The 17,596-nt window shown below is 35.8% G+C and overlaps 2 protein-coding genes across 2 annotated transcripts in view; one reads left to right on the forward strand and one right to left on the reverse strand.

The window, feature by feature from the left end:
• The window catches only part of LOC123539245 (acyl-CoA dehydrogenase family member 10-like), a 44,127-nt gene extending 35,802 nt beyond the window's left edge, over positions 1 to 8,325 (reverse strand). Inside the window, exons 1-6 of the mRNA XM_053529775.1 lie at positions 8,254 to 8,325; positions 4,787 to 4,962; positions 4,322 to 4,470; positions 3,924 to 3,960; positions 3,584 to 3,741; positions 2,365 to 2,523 (exon numbers count right to left, since the gene is read on the reverse strand). Of these exons, the coding sequence (XP_053385750.1) occupies positions 2,365 to 2,523; positions 3,584 to 3,741; positions 3,924 to 3,960; positions 4,322 to 4,470; positions 4,787 to 4,961 (678 nt within the window). The 5' untranslated portion in view covers position 4,962; positions 8,254 to 8,325. The remainder of the gene's footprint in view (positions 1 to 2,364; positions 2,524 to 3,583; positions 3,742 to 3,923; positions 3,961 to 4,321; positions 4,471 to 4,786; positions 4,963 to 8,253) is intronic.
• The window catches only part of LOC123538375 (integrator complex subunit 9-like), a 35,587-nt gene continuing 26,283 nt past the window's right edge, over positions 8,293 to 17,596 (forward strand). The window contains exons 1-5 of the mRNA XM_053530704.1: positions 8,293 to 8,416; positions 12,465 to 12,592; positions 13,732 to 13,801; positions 16,808 to 16,876; positions 17,402 to 17,541. Of these exons, the coding sequence (XP_053386679.1) occupies positions 8,408 to 8,416; positions 12,465 to 12,592; positions 13,732 to 13,801; positions 16,808 to 16,876; positions 17,402 to 17,541 (416 nt within the window). The 5' untranslated portion in view covers positions 8,293 to 8,407. The remainder of the gene's footprint in view (positions 8,417 to 12,464; positions 12,593 to 13,731; positions 13,802 to 16,807; positions 16,877 to 17,401; positions 17,542 to 17,596) is intronic.

The following is a 17,596-nucleotide window of genomic DNA, read 5'->3' on the forward strand; positions in this document are numbered from 1 at the left end:
TTGCTAATTTCATGCTAAATAAACGATAGGAAAGGATCGGTACATCCATGAATCGCATTAAAAAGCTTCCAGCTATCACAAAGCAGTGTTACTGTACTTGTAACACCCTTCCAATATGTGGTTCATACAAAATAAACTAGAATGAATGGGTAGAATGTAAATATTCAAACAAGATCTTTATGCAACCATCAGAAATCTGATTATATAGTGTTCTCTTTTATGTTTACAGTAACACAGATTGAGTTTGAAAATCCCTGGAAACCTGTTCATGATAATTGCTTCCACTTACTTAAATGTTGTTAAAGATTTGCTGCCTTTTGATGAGAAAGTAGAATACAAGAGCTGTCACAGGTTCCCTTTTTCACAATTCGATAGTGAAATAGATAATATTTAATGAAACTAAAGCATCAATGCAGTGATTAATATGCCATATGATGTGGGTTATGACGTGAAACAACTATTTCAAGTCTGAATTAAAACAAGAAGTAATAACAGAGAGAGGTTGTGTAAAAGTTAATCAAAACTTTAACTTGAAAGTCTATATAAAATGGGGGCATAATTCATCAAATGTTGGTGTCAGAGTTATGGACCTTGTTTCATATGATGTAGGTAATGATGTGGAACAACCATTTTAAGTTTGAATCAAATCCATAGGTAACTAGAAGATGCTTTAGTAGAAAAGAGCATGTCTCCCCCAATGCATAGTCATATAAGCAAGAAGTCAACAGGGGACAGAAGCAGAAGTCAAAGAGACACTGATGGTTGGCTACAATAGGGATCATCTACTTGGCATGTACAATCATCAAACTAAGTTTCAACATTCTGGGTCTAATGGTTCTCAAGTTATGAATTGGAAACCGTTTTCTATGTTCAGCCCTGTGACCTTGATCTTTGATTGGGTGACCCCCAAAATCAGCAGGGGTCATCTAATCTGCATGTCCAATCAAACTATTAAGTTTCAACATTCTGGGTCAAGTGGTTCTCAAGTTATTGATTGGAATGCGTTTTTGATGTTCAGCCCCCTGTGACCTTGACCTTTCATGGAGTGACCCCAAAATATAATAGGGGTCATCTACTCTGTAAGCCCTATCACCCTATGAAGTTTGAAAGTTCTAGCTCAAATGGTTCTCAAGTTATTGACTGGAAGTGGATTTCCATGTTCTGTCTGCTGCGTTCTTGACCTTTAACAGAGTGACCCCAAAATCAATAGGGGTCATCTAATCTGCATGTCCAATCATCCTATGAAGTTTCATCATTCTAGGTCAGGTGGTTCTCAAGTTACTGACCGGAAATGGTTATATATGTTCTTGCCCCTGTGACCTTGACTTTTAATAGAGTGACCCCAAAATCAATAGGAGTCATTTGCTCTGCATGTCCAATCATCCTATGGAGTTTCAACATTCTGGGTCAAGCAGTTATCAAGTTATTGATCGGAAATGGTTTTCCATGTTCCGGCCCCTGTGACCTTGACCTTTAACAGAGCAACCCCAAAATCAATAGGGGTCATTTATTCTGCATGACCAATCATCCTATGAAGTTTCAACATTCTGGGTCAGGTGGTTCTCAAGTTACTGACCGGAGATAGTTTTCCATGTTCGGGCCCGTGACCTAGACCTTTAACAGAGTGACCCCAAAATCAATAGGGGTCATCTACTCTGCATGACCAAACATCCTATGAAGTTTCAACATCCTGGGTCAAGTAGTTCTCAAGTTATGGATCGGAAATGGTTTTCCATGTTCGGGCCCCTGTGACCTTGACCTTTGATGGTGTGGCCCCAAAAACAATAGGGTCTTCCACTCCATAAGCCCTGCCATCGTATGAAGTTTGAAGACTCTAGGTCAAATAGTTCTCTAGTTACTGATCGGAAATGAAGTGTGACATACAGACGGACTGGGCAAAAAACGATATGTCTCCCCTAATCGGCGGAGACATAATAACACAGACTGAGTGAAAGTGCATCAAAACTGTATCCTGAAATTTTTATTGAAAAGGTGGCATTGTATATCTGATGAAATATTGATGCGACAGTTATGGACCTTGTGTCATATGATGTGTGTGATGATATGGAACAACTATTTCAAGTTTAAAAAGGGGTATAGTTCATGAAATATTGTTTATTGTCCTTGTATCATTATTGTAGTGATAATTTGGAACAGCTTTTTTAAGTTTGAAGCAAAGCCATCAAGTATTAACATTAATAATTGTAAAAGTAGAAGTGCATCAAAACTTAAACTAAGCTCTGAATGCAGACATGGATGCTGACACAAGGTTAAAACAGCTCTCCATACACTTTGTATAGCTGAACAAAAAAATGACAGAAGAGTATGTTTTAATGTACCTAATATTGCACTATAGAGACATACCTTGATTGTCCTAATACCAAACTGCTGAGCACCTTTCAAATTCCCTCCCATATCATCAAGGAAGACACACTGTTCCCCAGGCACACCCAGCTCCCGCAGACATATCTCGTATATCTTAGGATTAGGCTTCCGGTACCCGACTTTACACGATTCTACAACCTGGAAAGGATTACAAAATAACACTAACAATTCACATTGCTGTATGTGATGATGAAATCTTGACACAATTCGTACCTATTAGTCTGATATTGTGTAAGAAAAAAGACAACAATAATGGTCTCTATTTTATTTATGTCCATACTATATGGCAAGAATATTTCCTGCTGTAGACCGAGTAATATTTATGGCAGTTTTGTTTTCACTAAAATGTGCGAATAATCTCACTTGTAAGCCTTAGACTGCTGGCAGCAGGAGAGTTTGCCTTTGCGACCAGTCCAGACCAAGATCAGCCTACACATCAATGCAAGCTTATCATGGTCTGTACTATTCGCTATTCAGTCAGAAAATTTTTTAGTGAACACCCCTTTGAATGGTAAGTGGTACTGCCCAAACTGAATAACGGACTAGTTTGTTTTAGAAATTTAGCAGGGTACAGGATAATTCAAATTGATATTTGTATCTGCATCATGTCCTAAAGCACAAGCACTCATGTTTCACAAAACCTCAACATGGCAAATGCACCTGCTAACATGAAACTGCTCAATGAAGCTTACATTAAAATTACCCATTCTACAAAAATCATTTTCTTATGAAAGCTGTTTATACTGGATAGATATTTTATTTCAGTTCATTTTACTCATTATCCAAATAAAAGGCTAGGCTAAAACTCTGATTAATAGCTGAAAATATAACTGTCATTTCTTCACTAAACAAAGAGAAAAGACCATTTTTCACTTCATTAAATCCAATTTTTCCAACTGGCAGATCTAAAATATCTGCTTTAAAGTCTGTTTTGTTTGTTAGTTTGTTTCACTGGGTTTCATGTGGTTAGTCAACATTATATCAAATATATGTTACAGTAATCAGTTAACCTAGCTAGAGTTCCTGGATTTAGTACCAGCGCTGATTTGTTCTCAACAAGTAAGTTACAACTTCCCTACAAGAATCAAAGCAATGAGGCAAGTAACTTCAGGCACACTTTGTTCTGTCAAATCATCAAAAAGATCATACCCGGTACTCTACATACAGGGATTATTTACAACTTAAAGAAGTATATTACCACATCAAATATAGAGAGATCAACAGGTATATAGCTCTGGTTGTTGTCAATGTTGAACCAGTTGTTGGTGAGCAAGGCAGTCTTCAATCCCTCTGCTCTCACAGATTTTACTGCATCAATCATCTGAGGAAATGGTCTGGCAGCATGTTTGTTAAAACCTGGCATCAGTCCCGACATGTCAACTTCCTGACCGAGCTGAAAAAGACAGTCCTTATAAAGGAAATGGTCTGGCAGCATGTTTGTTAAAACCTGGCATCAGTCCCTACATGTCAACTTCCTGACCGAGCTGAAAAAGACAGTCCTTATAAAGGAAATGGTCTGGCAGCATGTTTGTTAAAACCTGGCATCAGTCCTGACATGTCAACTTCCTGACCGAGCTGAAAAAGACAGTCCTTATAAAGAAAATGGTCTGGCAGCATGTTTGTTAAAACCTGGCATCAGTCCTGACATGTCAACTTCCTGACCGAGCTGAAAAAGACAGTCCTTATAAAGGAAATGGTCTGGCAGCATGTTTGTTAAAACCTGGCATCAGTCCCGACATGTCAACTTCCTGACCGAGCTGAAAAAGACAGTCCTTATAAAGGAAATGGTCTGGCAGCAATTTTATTAAAATCTGGCATCAGTGATGACATGTCAACTTTCTGACCAAGCTACAAAAGATTTGTTTTTGACTTGTTTTAACAATCTGCTTCCACCATTTCTATCATCAGCTGTTAAAAATTCAAAAACTGTATTCACCTGTTTTGAGCACTCTTCGCTGAAAGCTTTTGCAAATTCTGTCAAGTTAAGACGTCCCTCCTCAAGCCTTGTCCATGCTCCATTTGTTCTGTCTGAGAGAATTGTCTTCAATATCAATCCATTTGGTAAGTTATTGCTTCTTTCAAAATCTGAAAAACAGTCGTATAATGTTTACTTTAGTAAGACTTTTTTTTAAGTTTCCTTCTGAAAAAGCAAATTTAAGGTTATTCAACATTTGAGGTACATTGTATTTATGGAACAAATAGTTATTTTGTGTCATTACAAGCTGTTCCAGCTTTTTACCTTCCACTATCTAACTTTATTCATTTACTTTTGCGTAACTTTTTTTTTACCAAATGAAATACTCTGTAACATCCTAGGGTTTTATGTAAAAAAAAAAATTTACAACGATGAAAGATCCAGTATAAATACTTATATTACCACGAAAAAATGAATAATTCTAACCTTGAAATAACAGCATGGGAGATGGTAAAATGACTCCTCCCATGTCAAAAATCACTGCCTTTGTCTCTTTTTTCTCCGAAGCTGCTGTTGCAAGAAATGCAGGCATACCCCGTTGCTGGGCATTTAGGTGTTGCCATGGTAACATTCTGAAGAAGGCAACTGGTGGCCGAAACATACTAAAAATGTAAGGAAAAATTTTAAGAATTTAAAAATGTAAGGAAATACCTCCTTGATTTATAACAATTTATTACATGATTTACAAATTCAGTTCAAAAGCACCTGAAGTGCTTAATATCATATTCTAGCATAAAACTGCTGTTTTTTTCACTATTCGGGGGTGTTTTAACAGGAGAGAAAACGTGTGTTAACAGAGAGATTCTCGCGCTCACGTGCTGTTATAACACCTTTTTATATATGCACGTTCCATGGCAGAGCGTAAACGCATTACAGCCCCAAAACGGATAATTCAAAATGAAATGACGTCAACGTGACAAAACAACGACTTTACCGCGCATTTCATGGAAATTCAATGACGTTGAGGGACTTAATTAGTATTTTTTCCGCGTTTTATCCTAGAATAGCGTTAGCGCATGTTCATTTCATGTTATAACATCTGCAGAATCACTCGGGATACGTTGGTACCCTCGCCCTACGGGCTCGGTCACCAACCAATCCCTCGGGATTCTGCAGACGTTATAACATGAAAAAACATGCGTTATCCCTACATTGTTACTTATCTTGCCGACTCAAAATAACATTTATCTTATCTTATCATTTTAAGTGATGTTATTCTCTTAAAAATGATTCATTTTTGATATATAACAGAGAGATACAATACAAATTTTGAAAAAGAAAAACCTAAAAGACATTGAACATACTGTGGTCAGATGAAATATAAGAATATACATATAAAAACTCTCTCATAAATTTGTGTAAAATCCTCTGAAAATGGGAATCCTGTGAAAATGGGACTTCTGACTGGATCCAGACACTGGGTCCGGTGTTCAGAGTTTTTACTGTGTGGTTTTTAACATTTTTTCTTCTGAGTTTCAAATATAATTCATTCGATGCACTCATTAATCTTTATCAACAGTTTTTTTTAAAATTAAGCAGCATGGAATAGCATATATTCATTTGAAGTACCTCTGTTAGTTCATTTTCGGAAAAAAAAATGTAAACAGTCTGGTGAATATGCACAATGGTAACCATTTAGATTCAAGTTTTATGTGAATACAGGGTGTTTTTTTCGGCCATTTTTATAGCCGTTATTGGGCTATATTCCCAATGCCAAAAAGTATGTATTTTTCCCAAAATGATTGCAAAAATTCCCAATCTACATTCTGAAAAAAAATTCATCAAAATTGCACAAACATTGACCAAATTATGGATTATTTTGTAATAGCAGTATCTTAAAGAGGTTATACATGTGAAACAAGTGTATGAGAAAGTACTTAAACACATCCTTATTTTATCCTATGGGACTGAATATTTCCCAATTTGGAACATTTACACGGCAAAATTCCCAATATTGTGGGTATACATATACGCTATGTTCCCAAAACAGAAAGAAAAAACCCTGGAATACCGAGCAAGTCTTAACTGATATTTAGTTTTTGACAAAATTTAATGTGTAAATGAACCGAAGTATCTGAGAAAAGGAAATTGGTGTACTCCTAGACAACCACTAACAGTCTTGTCTAGAAGCTGTTTTCATTGTCTCAGAACGATTTGCGTGGACACTATCTGAAGTTTAAAGTTTAAAAGCCAAAAGTGTAAACATATATATATATAAAATATGCGATTAAATTCCTTCAGTCAGAGATCAATTGCTTTTTGGAATAATTTAACAGAAGAAACAATTCTGCAACTAATCTTAATCAGTTTAAATGTCTACTAAATGAAGAGAACTGGAAATTGTAATACTAAGAAATTCAAGCCTAGCTGTTATTAGTGCAGTAAGCGAAGATTAATTTTACGAAAACTTATTTAGAGAAGAGGATTGTATGAAGAGGAACTTGACAAGAGGGGCCATTAAAGCTTTGGATAATACTACGGCCCTGGATACAGGTAGATTAGACCTATAGATTACAGAATAAGTTTGGACGTGATCAATAAAATAAAATATTTTTGTTGTTTATATTGTATATAAATGACTTGCCAGATCAAGTAAAATCGTACTGTAAATTATTTGCTGATGATGCCAAGCTCTATAAGGACTTACACAATCTCCAGGATTTTGAAACAATTCAAAAAGTTCTTGATAAACTTTGTGAATGGACATCCAAATGGCTTATGTACTTCAATATAGATAAATGTAAGGTCATGCACATTGGGAAGGAAAACCCCTGTTTTGACTATGAAATGTCAGACAAGAATGGACATGTAAGAAATTTAACAGTTGTTGACAGTGAAAAGGATCTGGGAATTCATATAGAACATGATTTAAAGTTTAAAAAGCATATAAGCCTAACAGTAAATCGTGCAAACAGACTTGTAGGTCTCATTAAACGTTCATTTTCTTATCTGAATAGAGAAACTCTATTAATTCTATACAAAACACTTGTTAGACCAATTCTGGACTATGGTAACGTTATATGGTACCCGACACTGAAAAAGGACATTAGGATGATTGAAAATGTCCAGCGAAGAATCACCAAGATTTTACCTGAGTTGTACAATCTTTGTTATGAAGATAGGTTAAAAGAATTGAAATTGTCCACATTACTACATAGAAGAAACCGCATGGACTTAATACAAGTTTTTAAAATCATAGAAAATATTGATGACATTCCTATGGATGGTATGTTTGAATTTGCAGACAATCAAACTCGAGGTCATAATAAAAAGTTGATAAAACCCAGATGTTTGAAAACGTTTCGTCTTAGATCATTCTGTGTTCGTACAATTGATATGTGGAACAGTTTGCCTGACAATATTATCAGTGCTAATAATGTATTACAATTCAAGACACGGTTAGATAGGTATCATGGTGATACTAGATTTGATACCAGTAACATTTATTAATCAACCATCATTATGACTCTACTGTTAACAACCATTTTACACCGGAAGTGTACTAGTAATTTGGTAGAAAAACTTTAATAGACGTACAAGACGAGTTCCAGGACTCAAGAAGATTCTACAAGACCAATACAAGTTCCAATACAAATAATGACGGAGATAGCGACAGTCAAAAGTTATCACGCTGTCCCGAAACTTCCTATCATATGGAGGTGAGTGCATCAATGTCACTTTATTGATGTGGACATAGTGCACCAAGAATAGTCAATACACACTGTTACAGACAGGGGAGGGGCAGATCAACAACTAATTTACCGATTTTTTAAACCTTTAACGCGTTTATCTCCACCTTCAAGTAAATGCTGTATTATCTCGAAGGAATTTGCTATAAATTTTAAAAAATGACATGGTCTGCTTTGTGGTCAATTATCTAAAATAATGTATACTTTTCAGGCCAGATTTCGGGTTGTTTTCTAGACCGGTGCGTCCATGAAAATTTCAAACTGTGAAAATGGCTAAATCAAATATGGCAGCGCCCACGAAGTTCTGAGCTTGAAAAAATAAAAAGTCTTATTTCGGGAAATAAACAACACTTTAGAAATGAAACTGGTAATTATCATTCGAGCATGATATGAGAATATCAATTCGTTCTTTGTGATACCAAATTGAATTACATAAATATTGATACAGGTCAACACACTTTAGTCAGCTCCTCCCCAAGTAACTGAGTAAATTCACCGGTGTTTTTAGCTCACCTGAGCACAAAGTGCTCAGGGTGAGGTATTGTGATCGCTCACCGTCCGGCGTCCGTCCTTCCGTCGTCCGTCCGTCCGTCCACACTTTCCTTTAAACAACATCTCCTCCTAAACCAACAGGCCAATTTTGATGAAACTTCACAGGGATGTTCCTTGGATGGTCTTCTTTAAAAATTATTCAAAGAATTGAATTCTATGCAGAACTCTGGTTGCCATGGCAACCGAAAGGAAAAACTTTAAAAATCTTCTTCTCAAAAACTAGGAGCCCTAGAGCTTAGATATTTGGTGTGAAGCATTGCCTAGTGGACCTCTACCAATTTTACTCAAATCATGACCCCCCAGGGGTCACTTGATTTTACATAAAAAAATCTTTAAAAATCTTCTTCTCGAAAACCAGAAGCCCTAGACCTTAGATATTTGACATGTAGCATTGCCTAGCGGACCTCTACTAAAGTTGTTCAAATCATGACCACGGGGTCAAAATTGACCCTGCCCCAGGGGTCACTTGATCTTAAAAAATCTTCTTCTCAAAAAGCAGAAGCCCTAGAGCTTAGATATTTGAAATGTAGCATTGCCTAGTGGATTTCTACTAAAATTGTTCAAAACATGACCCCGCCCTGGGGGTCACTTGATTTTACATATGAAAATCTTCAAAAATTTTCTTAAAATAAACCAGAATGCCTAGAGCTTAGATATTTCACTTGTAGCATTGCCTAGTGGACCTCTACAACATTTTTTCAAATCATGACCCCCAGGGTCAAAATTGACCCCGCCCCAGGGGTCACTTGATTTTACATAGGAAAATCTTCAAAAAATTTCTAAAAATAAACCAAAAGGCCTAGATCTTAGATATTTGACATGTAGCATTGCCTAGTAGACTTCTACAAAATTTCTTCAAATCATGACCCCCGGGGTCAAATTGACCCTGCCCCATGGGGTTACTTGATTGTACATAGAAAAATCTTCAAAATTTTCTAAAAATAAACCAGAAGGCCTAGAGCTTAGATATTTGACATGTAGCATTGCCTAGTGGACCTCTACAAAATTTGTTCAAATCTTGACCCCTCCAGGGTCAAATTGACCCAGCCACAGGGGTTACTTGATTGTACATAGGGAAATCTTCATAAATTTGCTAAAAATAAACCAGAAGGCCTAGATCTTAGATATTCGATATGTAACATTGCTTATTAGACTTCTACAAACTTTGTTCAAATCATGACCCCTCAGGGTAAAATTGGCCCCGCCCCAGGGGTTACTTGATTTTACATCGGAAAATTTTCCAAAAAATTTCTAAAAATCATCAGTTTGACATTTGAAACATGTAGCTCATATTACTCTGGTGAGCGATCCAGGGTCATCATGACCCTCTTGTGTTAATTTCCATCCCCAATATCTGGTCATTTTGTCCCCATCCACCTCTGTAAATAATTACTCAGTGGGACACTTACAGTTTAGCGGTCCCCGGTCGGAAATTATACGTCATGACGTCACGTTACTTTGGGGGCTGCCACCCTCACACCCCTGCTTTTTCCATTAGTGCTACTGGCCCCATACCAACGCTATGTTATTTTAACAAGAATTTAAACACAACCCTCCTAAAATAAATAGTCAAAGACAGCTAAAATGGAAAGTACCCTACCTAAGTTTTTATCTCGCTTTGGTCATTCTTTCCACTTTACACATTTTTTCAGATTTTGGGCATGGTACAGTCTCTGGTAAAATGGTGAAAATTGTGTCGTTAATTGAAGAGTTATAAAAATAAATAGATTGGCAACTTGAAGGGCATAAAGAGCAAATCTCGCCAACATCATGTGGGAACTGAATGAGACATCGTTTTACCAGTGTCATGAAAATTTTTCTATCAGATCGTTCAGTTTATAATAATTATGGTGTTTTTTGTAATGTTATTAGTATAAAATTTTCTACATGGGGAAGGAATGAATTTATGATTTGAAGTCTGAGAAATCAACAGTTGTTATTTTAAAATTGGACCCGATTCGGTTTATTACATGCCGCACGTATAGCCAGTGTAATACTTTTAATAAGTGTGTCTTGATTTGATCACGAGTGATCAAGTCAGCAAACGCTTCAGTAACATAACGCGGTGACACAGGCTTAAGCAAGATTATCTCCTGTTTCCATTCTGTGTATTTTATACTTCTTTACGTTAATAAAAGTTTGGGGAAATAAAGAAACTGATGTAGTGTTACAGCAGTTGGTAGGGCAGCAGGTGTGATACTCGAGGGTTTTTTGGGATGTCTTTTTGTAGATCTGGTGCTGATAGTGAAAATATTTCGTGTTAGTCTTACTTGTTAAAGTTATCACACTGGCCTGAAATGTCCTTTCATTTGCACTTATTTGGTGTGAATGACTACAAATAAAAATCCTAACATGAAGCAGATGGAATTAGATACCTCACATGATGCCCCAATGATTGATTATAATCAAAAATGTCTTAAGTCGGCGATTTTAGTTTTGAGTAATCAGTTGTAGCTCAAACAAGTGTGGTATTACGCAGAACTCACATGGTTTTTCTGTTGTTTTTCTCTCTCTCTGACATACACCTTTGGTTGTAGTAAAGTTTCTCAAAATGATGATAGATCACACAAATCTGACAGTGTCGGATGTATTTTTCCATGTTCTGGAAATGACCATAATTATGGAAATATTTTGGTTTACAGGAATAAATCCAGGGTTGCACCATCTGTCAAGACTAATCTTGATTTGAGGTTGTGAAGTGCCAATTTTGTCAGAAAATCTTAAGTTAATAATGGTTAACCTTTTCCATCTTTTCATAGATGAAAATGTTTTTAATATTCACAAAATACGTAGCTTCAGCATTAAGATGCAGTAAGCGTTACATAATTGTATTTTCATTTCACATTATAAAAAGACTTTCAATTAATAATCGAAAATTGACTGAAAACCCATGTCCGATTATTTTCGATGATCAATCAGGAAAACAGAGTTTTAACAGACTGACTAAGCATCCCTAGATACCTCTGATTTTTACCAGCAAATAGGCGATAAATTGCTAAATATTGAGTTCAATCAATATATCAATTTTAACAAGTATTTTTTCAGTAATACAAAAACTCTGCATTGGAATCTTCCATATCTTTATAGATTTAGTCAGAAACTATTCATCTAGTTTACCTGATGTTTTCAAATTGTATTGAAAGTAAATAACTAAATTTTATCATCGGCATTGTCACAAGGTATGTAGTGCACCGCATGTTGTCAGTTGTCTGCTGCGAAAAATAATTGGCAGTATTTGAATGTGTTTCTCTTAAAAGATACTGTTTATATTACAGTTTTTAGATACATTTTTTTTATACAACATAACCTTCCATTTTTTTTTTTTGTCCACTGGATTTGGGGAGTTTTTGTTTTCATTTGGGGAAAAAAGCATACTTTTTCAGCTGGGGACAGACTCCATTTACCCGAGTCAGTTTATGAAGAAAAAAAATCCGTCACAGATTTTGTCACTTCACAACTCTGAACTAAGCAACCAGGGCTTGTGAGTTTGAGTTCCTGTTCCTCCAACTAAAATTACTCACATTGGGATAAATGTCCCACCGTGACACCTGGCATGCTAAAGACCCAGCTGCACATAATACTCGCAGAGAGGAGTGTTGCAGTACAAATAGATAGATAGATAGGTAGAACTTATGGATATTTTGCATCTTCTGTATCTTGCACTATCCTTCCATTAAAAATACTTAAGTCTTTTGGAGGAGTCGCAAGAAATTCAAACAAAAGATAACAATCTCACTTCAGATAAATTCCATGTAAAAGTGGCAGTTTTACCATACCAGAATACCTTTATTCATGAATATATGATAGAATATTGTGATTATAATATGAATATATTTTTCTAGCCATTTTCATTTTTGTTTTAGGTATGCTTGTCAAACAACCCCAGTAAGCCATGTTTTGTGCTGTATTTCAAAGGGGTAACACTGATGTTAGACTGTGGTCTTGATCTTACTCAAATTCTAAGCTTTCTGCCTTTACCATTAGTTTCTGGGTAAGTTTTTCTATTTGCATTGATTTGCATGAAGTTTCAATTTGTAGTCCTATAATGTTTAAAACATTGAATGTATTGTGAGAGTTGTATTTAGCTATAAAAAAAAAACATTAAAATTTTAATTTTTAGATTGACTATATGATGTATAAGGAGAGCTATCGTACTCTACCTTTGTCAGGGTCTTTCCACGTCCCCACCTTGGTTAAAGTTTTTTTTTATACACTTTCTCTTTTTGCAACTTATCTCTGTAATTACTTGATGGATTTGATTCAAACTTGAAATAGATATTCCTCATCATCACCCACATCATCTGACATAAGGGCTATAACTCTGGCACCAATATTTCATGATTTATCCCCCTTTTCACTTAGATTTTAAGGTTAAAATTTTCAGGCACTTTCACTCTATCTCTGTTATCACTGAATGGATTTGATTCAAACTTAAAATAGTTGTTCAACATCATCACCCACATAACATGACACAAGATGCATAATTCTGGCACAAATTTTTCATGAATTATTCTCCCTTTTACTTAGAATGTGCCCAGTTTCACTATCAAGCATTAAAATAGTCGAGCGCGCTGTCTCCTGTGACAGCTCTTGTTTATGATGTTATGTTCGTACAAAGGAAGGTAAGGAGAATCATAAAGTTGGACAAAACAGCCTCACTGGCTGGCAAAGTCCTATATCTTGATGTGAACTGATATAACCAATGTCTTGGAAGCACATAATGCACCCTAACAATATAATTACAGGAAAGGTATTGAGAATTACAGGAAAGGTATTGAGAATAACAGGAAAGGTATTGAGAGATGGTGACACCCCTTAGCACTGGTTTAGTCTGTTATACAGTAGCATTGAATGGGGTCCATGCACAGGGAAACATTTTATGGCCATTACACAGCTTTAAAAGAGTGCTGGTGTGATATGTAATTAACTCTTTAAGAGGTGACAAAGAACCTTTGATAGCATAGAAATAATAGCAGACTCAGTGTGATTGAATCTGTCCATTTGATGTAGTGAAATGTACATAAGGTTTGCAATATTTCTGTGTCCATCATATTTAGGTAGTTTCAGTGACTGTCATATCTATGTAGTTTCAATTGTGATGTTCAGATCTATGTAATTGATATATTTCAGATCAAGATTAAGTCAGTTGTCAGACTGGCTGTTGGCTACAGAGAAGTTTGGTAAACAAGGGGAAGAACTGGTGAGATTCTCTTCCTTATGTTATGGATATATTATCTTTTCTTTTTAGCTCACATGTCACAAAGTCACAATGTGAGCTTTTGTGATCATGCAGCGTCCGTCGTCCTTCTGTGCATAAACTTCTGCTTGTGACCATTCTAGAGGTCACATTTTTCATGGGATCTTTATGAAAATTGGTCAGAATGTTCATCTTGATGATAGCTAGGTCAAATTCGAAACTGGGTTACCTGCGGTCAAAAACTAGGTCAGTAGGTCTAAAAATAGAAAAATGTTGTGACCTCTCTAGAGGCCATACTTTTCAATGGATCTTCATGAAAATTAGTCAGAATGTTCACCTTTATGATATCTAGGTCAAGTTTGAAACTGGGTCACGTGTCTTCAAAAACTAGGTCAGTAGGTCAAATAATAAAAAACCTTTTGACCTCTCTAGAGGCCATATTTTTCATGGGTTCTCTATGAAAGTTGGTCTGAATGTTCATCTTGATGATATCTAGGTCAAGTTGAAACTTGGTCACGTGCATTCCAAAACTAGGTCAGTAGGTCAAAAATTGGAAAAACCTTGTGACCTCTCTAGAGGCCAAACTTTTCAATGGATCTTCATGAAAGTTAACCAGAATGTTCAACTTGATGATATCTAGGTCAAGTTTGAAACTGGGTCACGTGCCATCAAAAACTAGGTCAGTAGGTCAAATAATAAAAAAACCTTGTGACCTCTCTAGAGGCCATATTTTTCATGGGATCTGCATGAAAGTTGGTCTGAATGTCCATCTTGATGATATCTAGGTCATATTTGAAACTGGGTCAACTGCGGTCAAAAACTAGGTCAGTAGGTCTAAAATAGAAAAACGTTGTGACCACACTAGAGGCCATACTTTTGAATGGATCTTCATGAAAATTGGTCAGAATGTTCACCTTGATGATATCTAGGTCAAGTTCGAAACTGGGTCACATGCCATCAAAAACTAGGTCAGTAGGTCAAATAATATAAAAAACCTTGTGACCTCTCTAGAGGCCATATTTTTCATGGGATCTGTATGAAAGTTGGTCTGAATGTTCATCTTGATGATATCTAGGCCAGGTTCGAAACTGGATCAACTGCATTCAGAAACTAGGTCAGTAGATGATACTAGATCTAAAGATAGTAAAACCTTTTGACCTCTCTAGAGGCCATATTTTTCAATGGATCTTCATGAAAATTGGTCTGAATGTTCACCTTGATGATATCTAGGTAATGTTCGAAACTGGGTCACGTGCGGTCAAAAACTAGGTCATTAGGTCAAATAATAGAAAACAGGGTTGCCAGCAGTCTTGAAAAGTCAGGGAAATTGGTTTCTTTTTCAAGGTCAGGGAATTGTCAGGGAAATTTAAAATTTGGTCAGTGAAAAATGAAAATCCTGGAAAGTCAGGGAAAAGTCAGGGAAAATGATTTCAAAGCTCGAAGAAGTTAATCATTTTAAACTTTTGTGGCTATGGCAGTCTTCAAGCATTAAATTTAAGTAATTAAAAACAAAGTTTAATGATGTAATACTGTAACATGTATTTAATTTGTTTAAATCCCCCATTTTTCTTTAAACACTGATTTTGCTTGAAGACTGAAAGACTTTGCAACCCTTGCCTCCAGAGCTAACTAACATTTTTTTGTTATTTTGTAGGAAAGTGACACATGAAGAGAGCCTACAACTAACATGTCTTATAATGTAGAGATGAATAGTTTTCCGTTACTAACACAATATTTTCTAGTCATGAATATTGTGAAAACTCTTTTTGTTATTAACTATGCTTTATTGTTGTTTTTTTGCCACAAAGAAAGTGTGCCTTAAGAATTATGCCTTGCAGATATGCTTCAAATGATCTTGTTATTATCAATGCTTTATTGTTATGCCACTAGGAAACTATTGAGAGATCTTGGGTTTTGAGAGAGATGTTTTGCCAATAGGATTCCAATAGTCTTGCTACTACAGTATTAGTCATGATGCTTTATTGTTTTTGCCACAGTGACTAGGACACTGTATATTAAGAGATCTTGGATTTTGAGAGTGATGCTTTGTCAATATGATTCCAATGGTATTGCTATTAGTCATGGTGTTTTATTGTTTTTGCCTCTAGGAAACTGTATAATAACAGATCTTGGATTTTTGAGAATGATATTTTGCTAATACTAGCAGGGTTCCAATGGTCTTGTTATTAACAATACTTTATTGTTTTTACCATGAGGAAATTTTACCTTAAAAGATGTTAGATTTTTGATAGTTATATGTCTTGCAAAGATGCTTTTGATATGTATCTCTTAATAATTAGGTTTCACTGACCAATAGTCACAATTATGTTTCATTGACTTGACCACCAAACAGTCATACAAGAAAGAAAACCATGTTTATTATCATTGTGTTTGATTTTTATGTTTAATATATTGGAAAATAAATACAAAACATTGGGGGAAAAAATAATGGGAGGATTGGACGGCTGTAGGTGAGGTCAGGAGGCTGTTTAAATGTTTGGCGGTTTTGGTCAGTGAAAAACATGAATTGGTCAGGGAAAAGTCAGGGAATTTTATTCACCCAGAGTGCTTGCAACCCTGGAAAAGCCTTGTGACCTCTCTAGAGGCCATATTTTTCATGAGATCTTCATGAAAATTGGTGAGAATGTTCACCTTGATGATATCTAGGTCTAGTTCAAAACTGGGTCACTTGAGCTCAAAAACTAGGTCACTGTGTCAAATAATAGAAAAAAACGATGTCATACTCAGTTCAAAACTGGGCATGTGGGGACAGGTGAGCGATTCAGGACCATCATGGTCCTCTTGTTAATTTTTGGCCACTGAAAGCATTTTCGCCTTGCCATATACAATTTTGGTGAATATATTTAACACATAATTTGTTGTTTTCCTCTAACATTGGTTTATTCAATTAAACTGCACTCTAGTATTCAGTTGAATTCATTATATGTTCAGTGTTCATTCCTGTTCCATTGTACAAATATAGTTAACAAATACCCATTTATATTGTAGAGCAATGAATTAAAAGAATGCAGCGGTAGAGTATTTGTGAATGGAGTTTTGGAGTTCTCTCCCCCTGAGGTATAAAGCTATTTCATATCTTTGCATACATTATACCAGCTTTCATTTTATCCATACATTAAAGTAGATGTAGTAGTCATAATTTACTTAGGTGCAGGCATTTACTTTAGTCAGCAGCTATGATCTTCATATTTCAATGATTCGTTTACTTAAACTAGGTATACCTACTTTAAATACATTTTTGTGGCCTAGCTTAGAATCACTTTCATTGTACCGGTATTTCATTTGATCTTAGCCCAGTTTGAGTCATGGAAGGTATCCACCAAGCAAGTAGACGGTCAGTAGTTCCATCCAGCAAGTAGTGTTAGTGCCTGAATTTATCCTCAGAAAGTACTCTAGGGTATTTCTGCTCTAGTAAAGCTTTATGACATCTATGATTTAGCTTTTGACACAACACTTAAAGATATTTTTGTGATGTGTTTTGTACTGCACTTTTATTTTGTCATCCATATATCATCAGATGAAGGTATATAAGTATAGTCATCTTAAAACACTGAAACAAAAATCTGTTACTTTTTCACTCAGACAAGAATTGTTGACCTGTCACAAGTAGATGCCATCCTCCTGTCAAATTCCTCGTGCATGCTTGCTCTGCCATACATCACAGAATACACAGGATTTAAGGGATCTATATACTGTACAGACCCTACATTACAGATTGGAAAGTAAGATGTTTTTACGGTAAAAGCCTCAGAATCAAATATCTGTTCTTTCTGATCG

Source organism: Mercenaria mercenaria, chromosome 18 (genome assembly GCF_021730395.1).
Source record: "Mercenaria mercenaria strain notata chromosome 18, MADL_Memer_1, whole genome shotgun sequence".
Taxonomy (NCBI): Eukaryota; Metazoa; Mollusca; class Bivalvia; order Venerida; family Veneridae; genus Mercenaria; species Mercenaria mercenaria.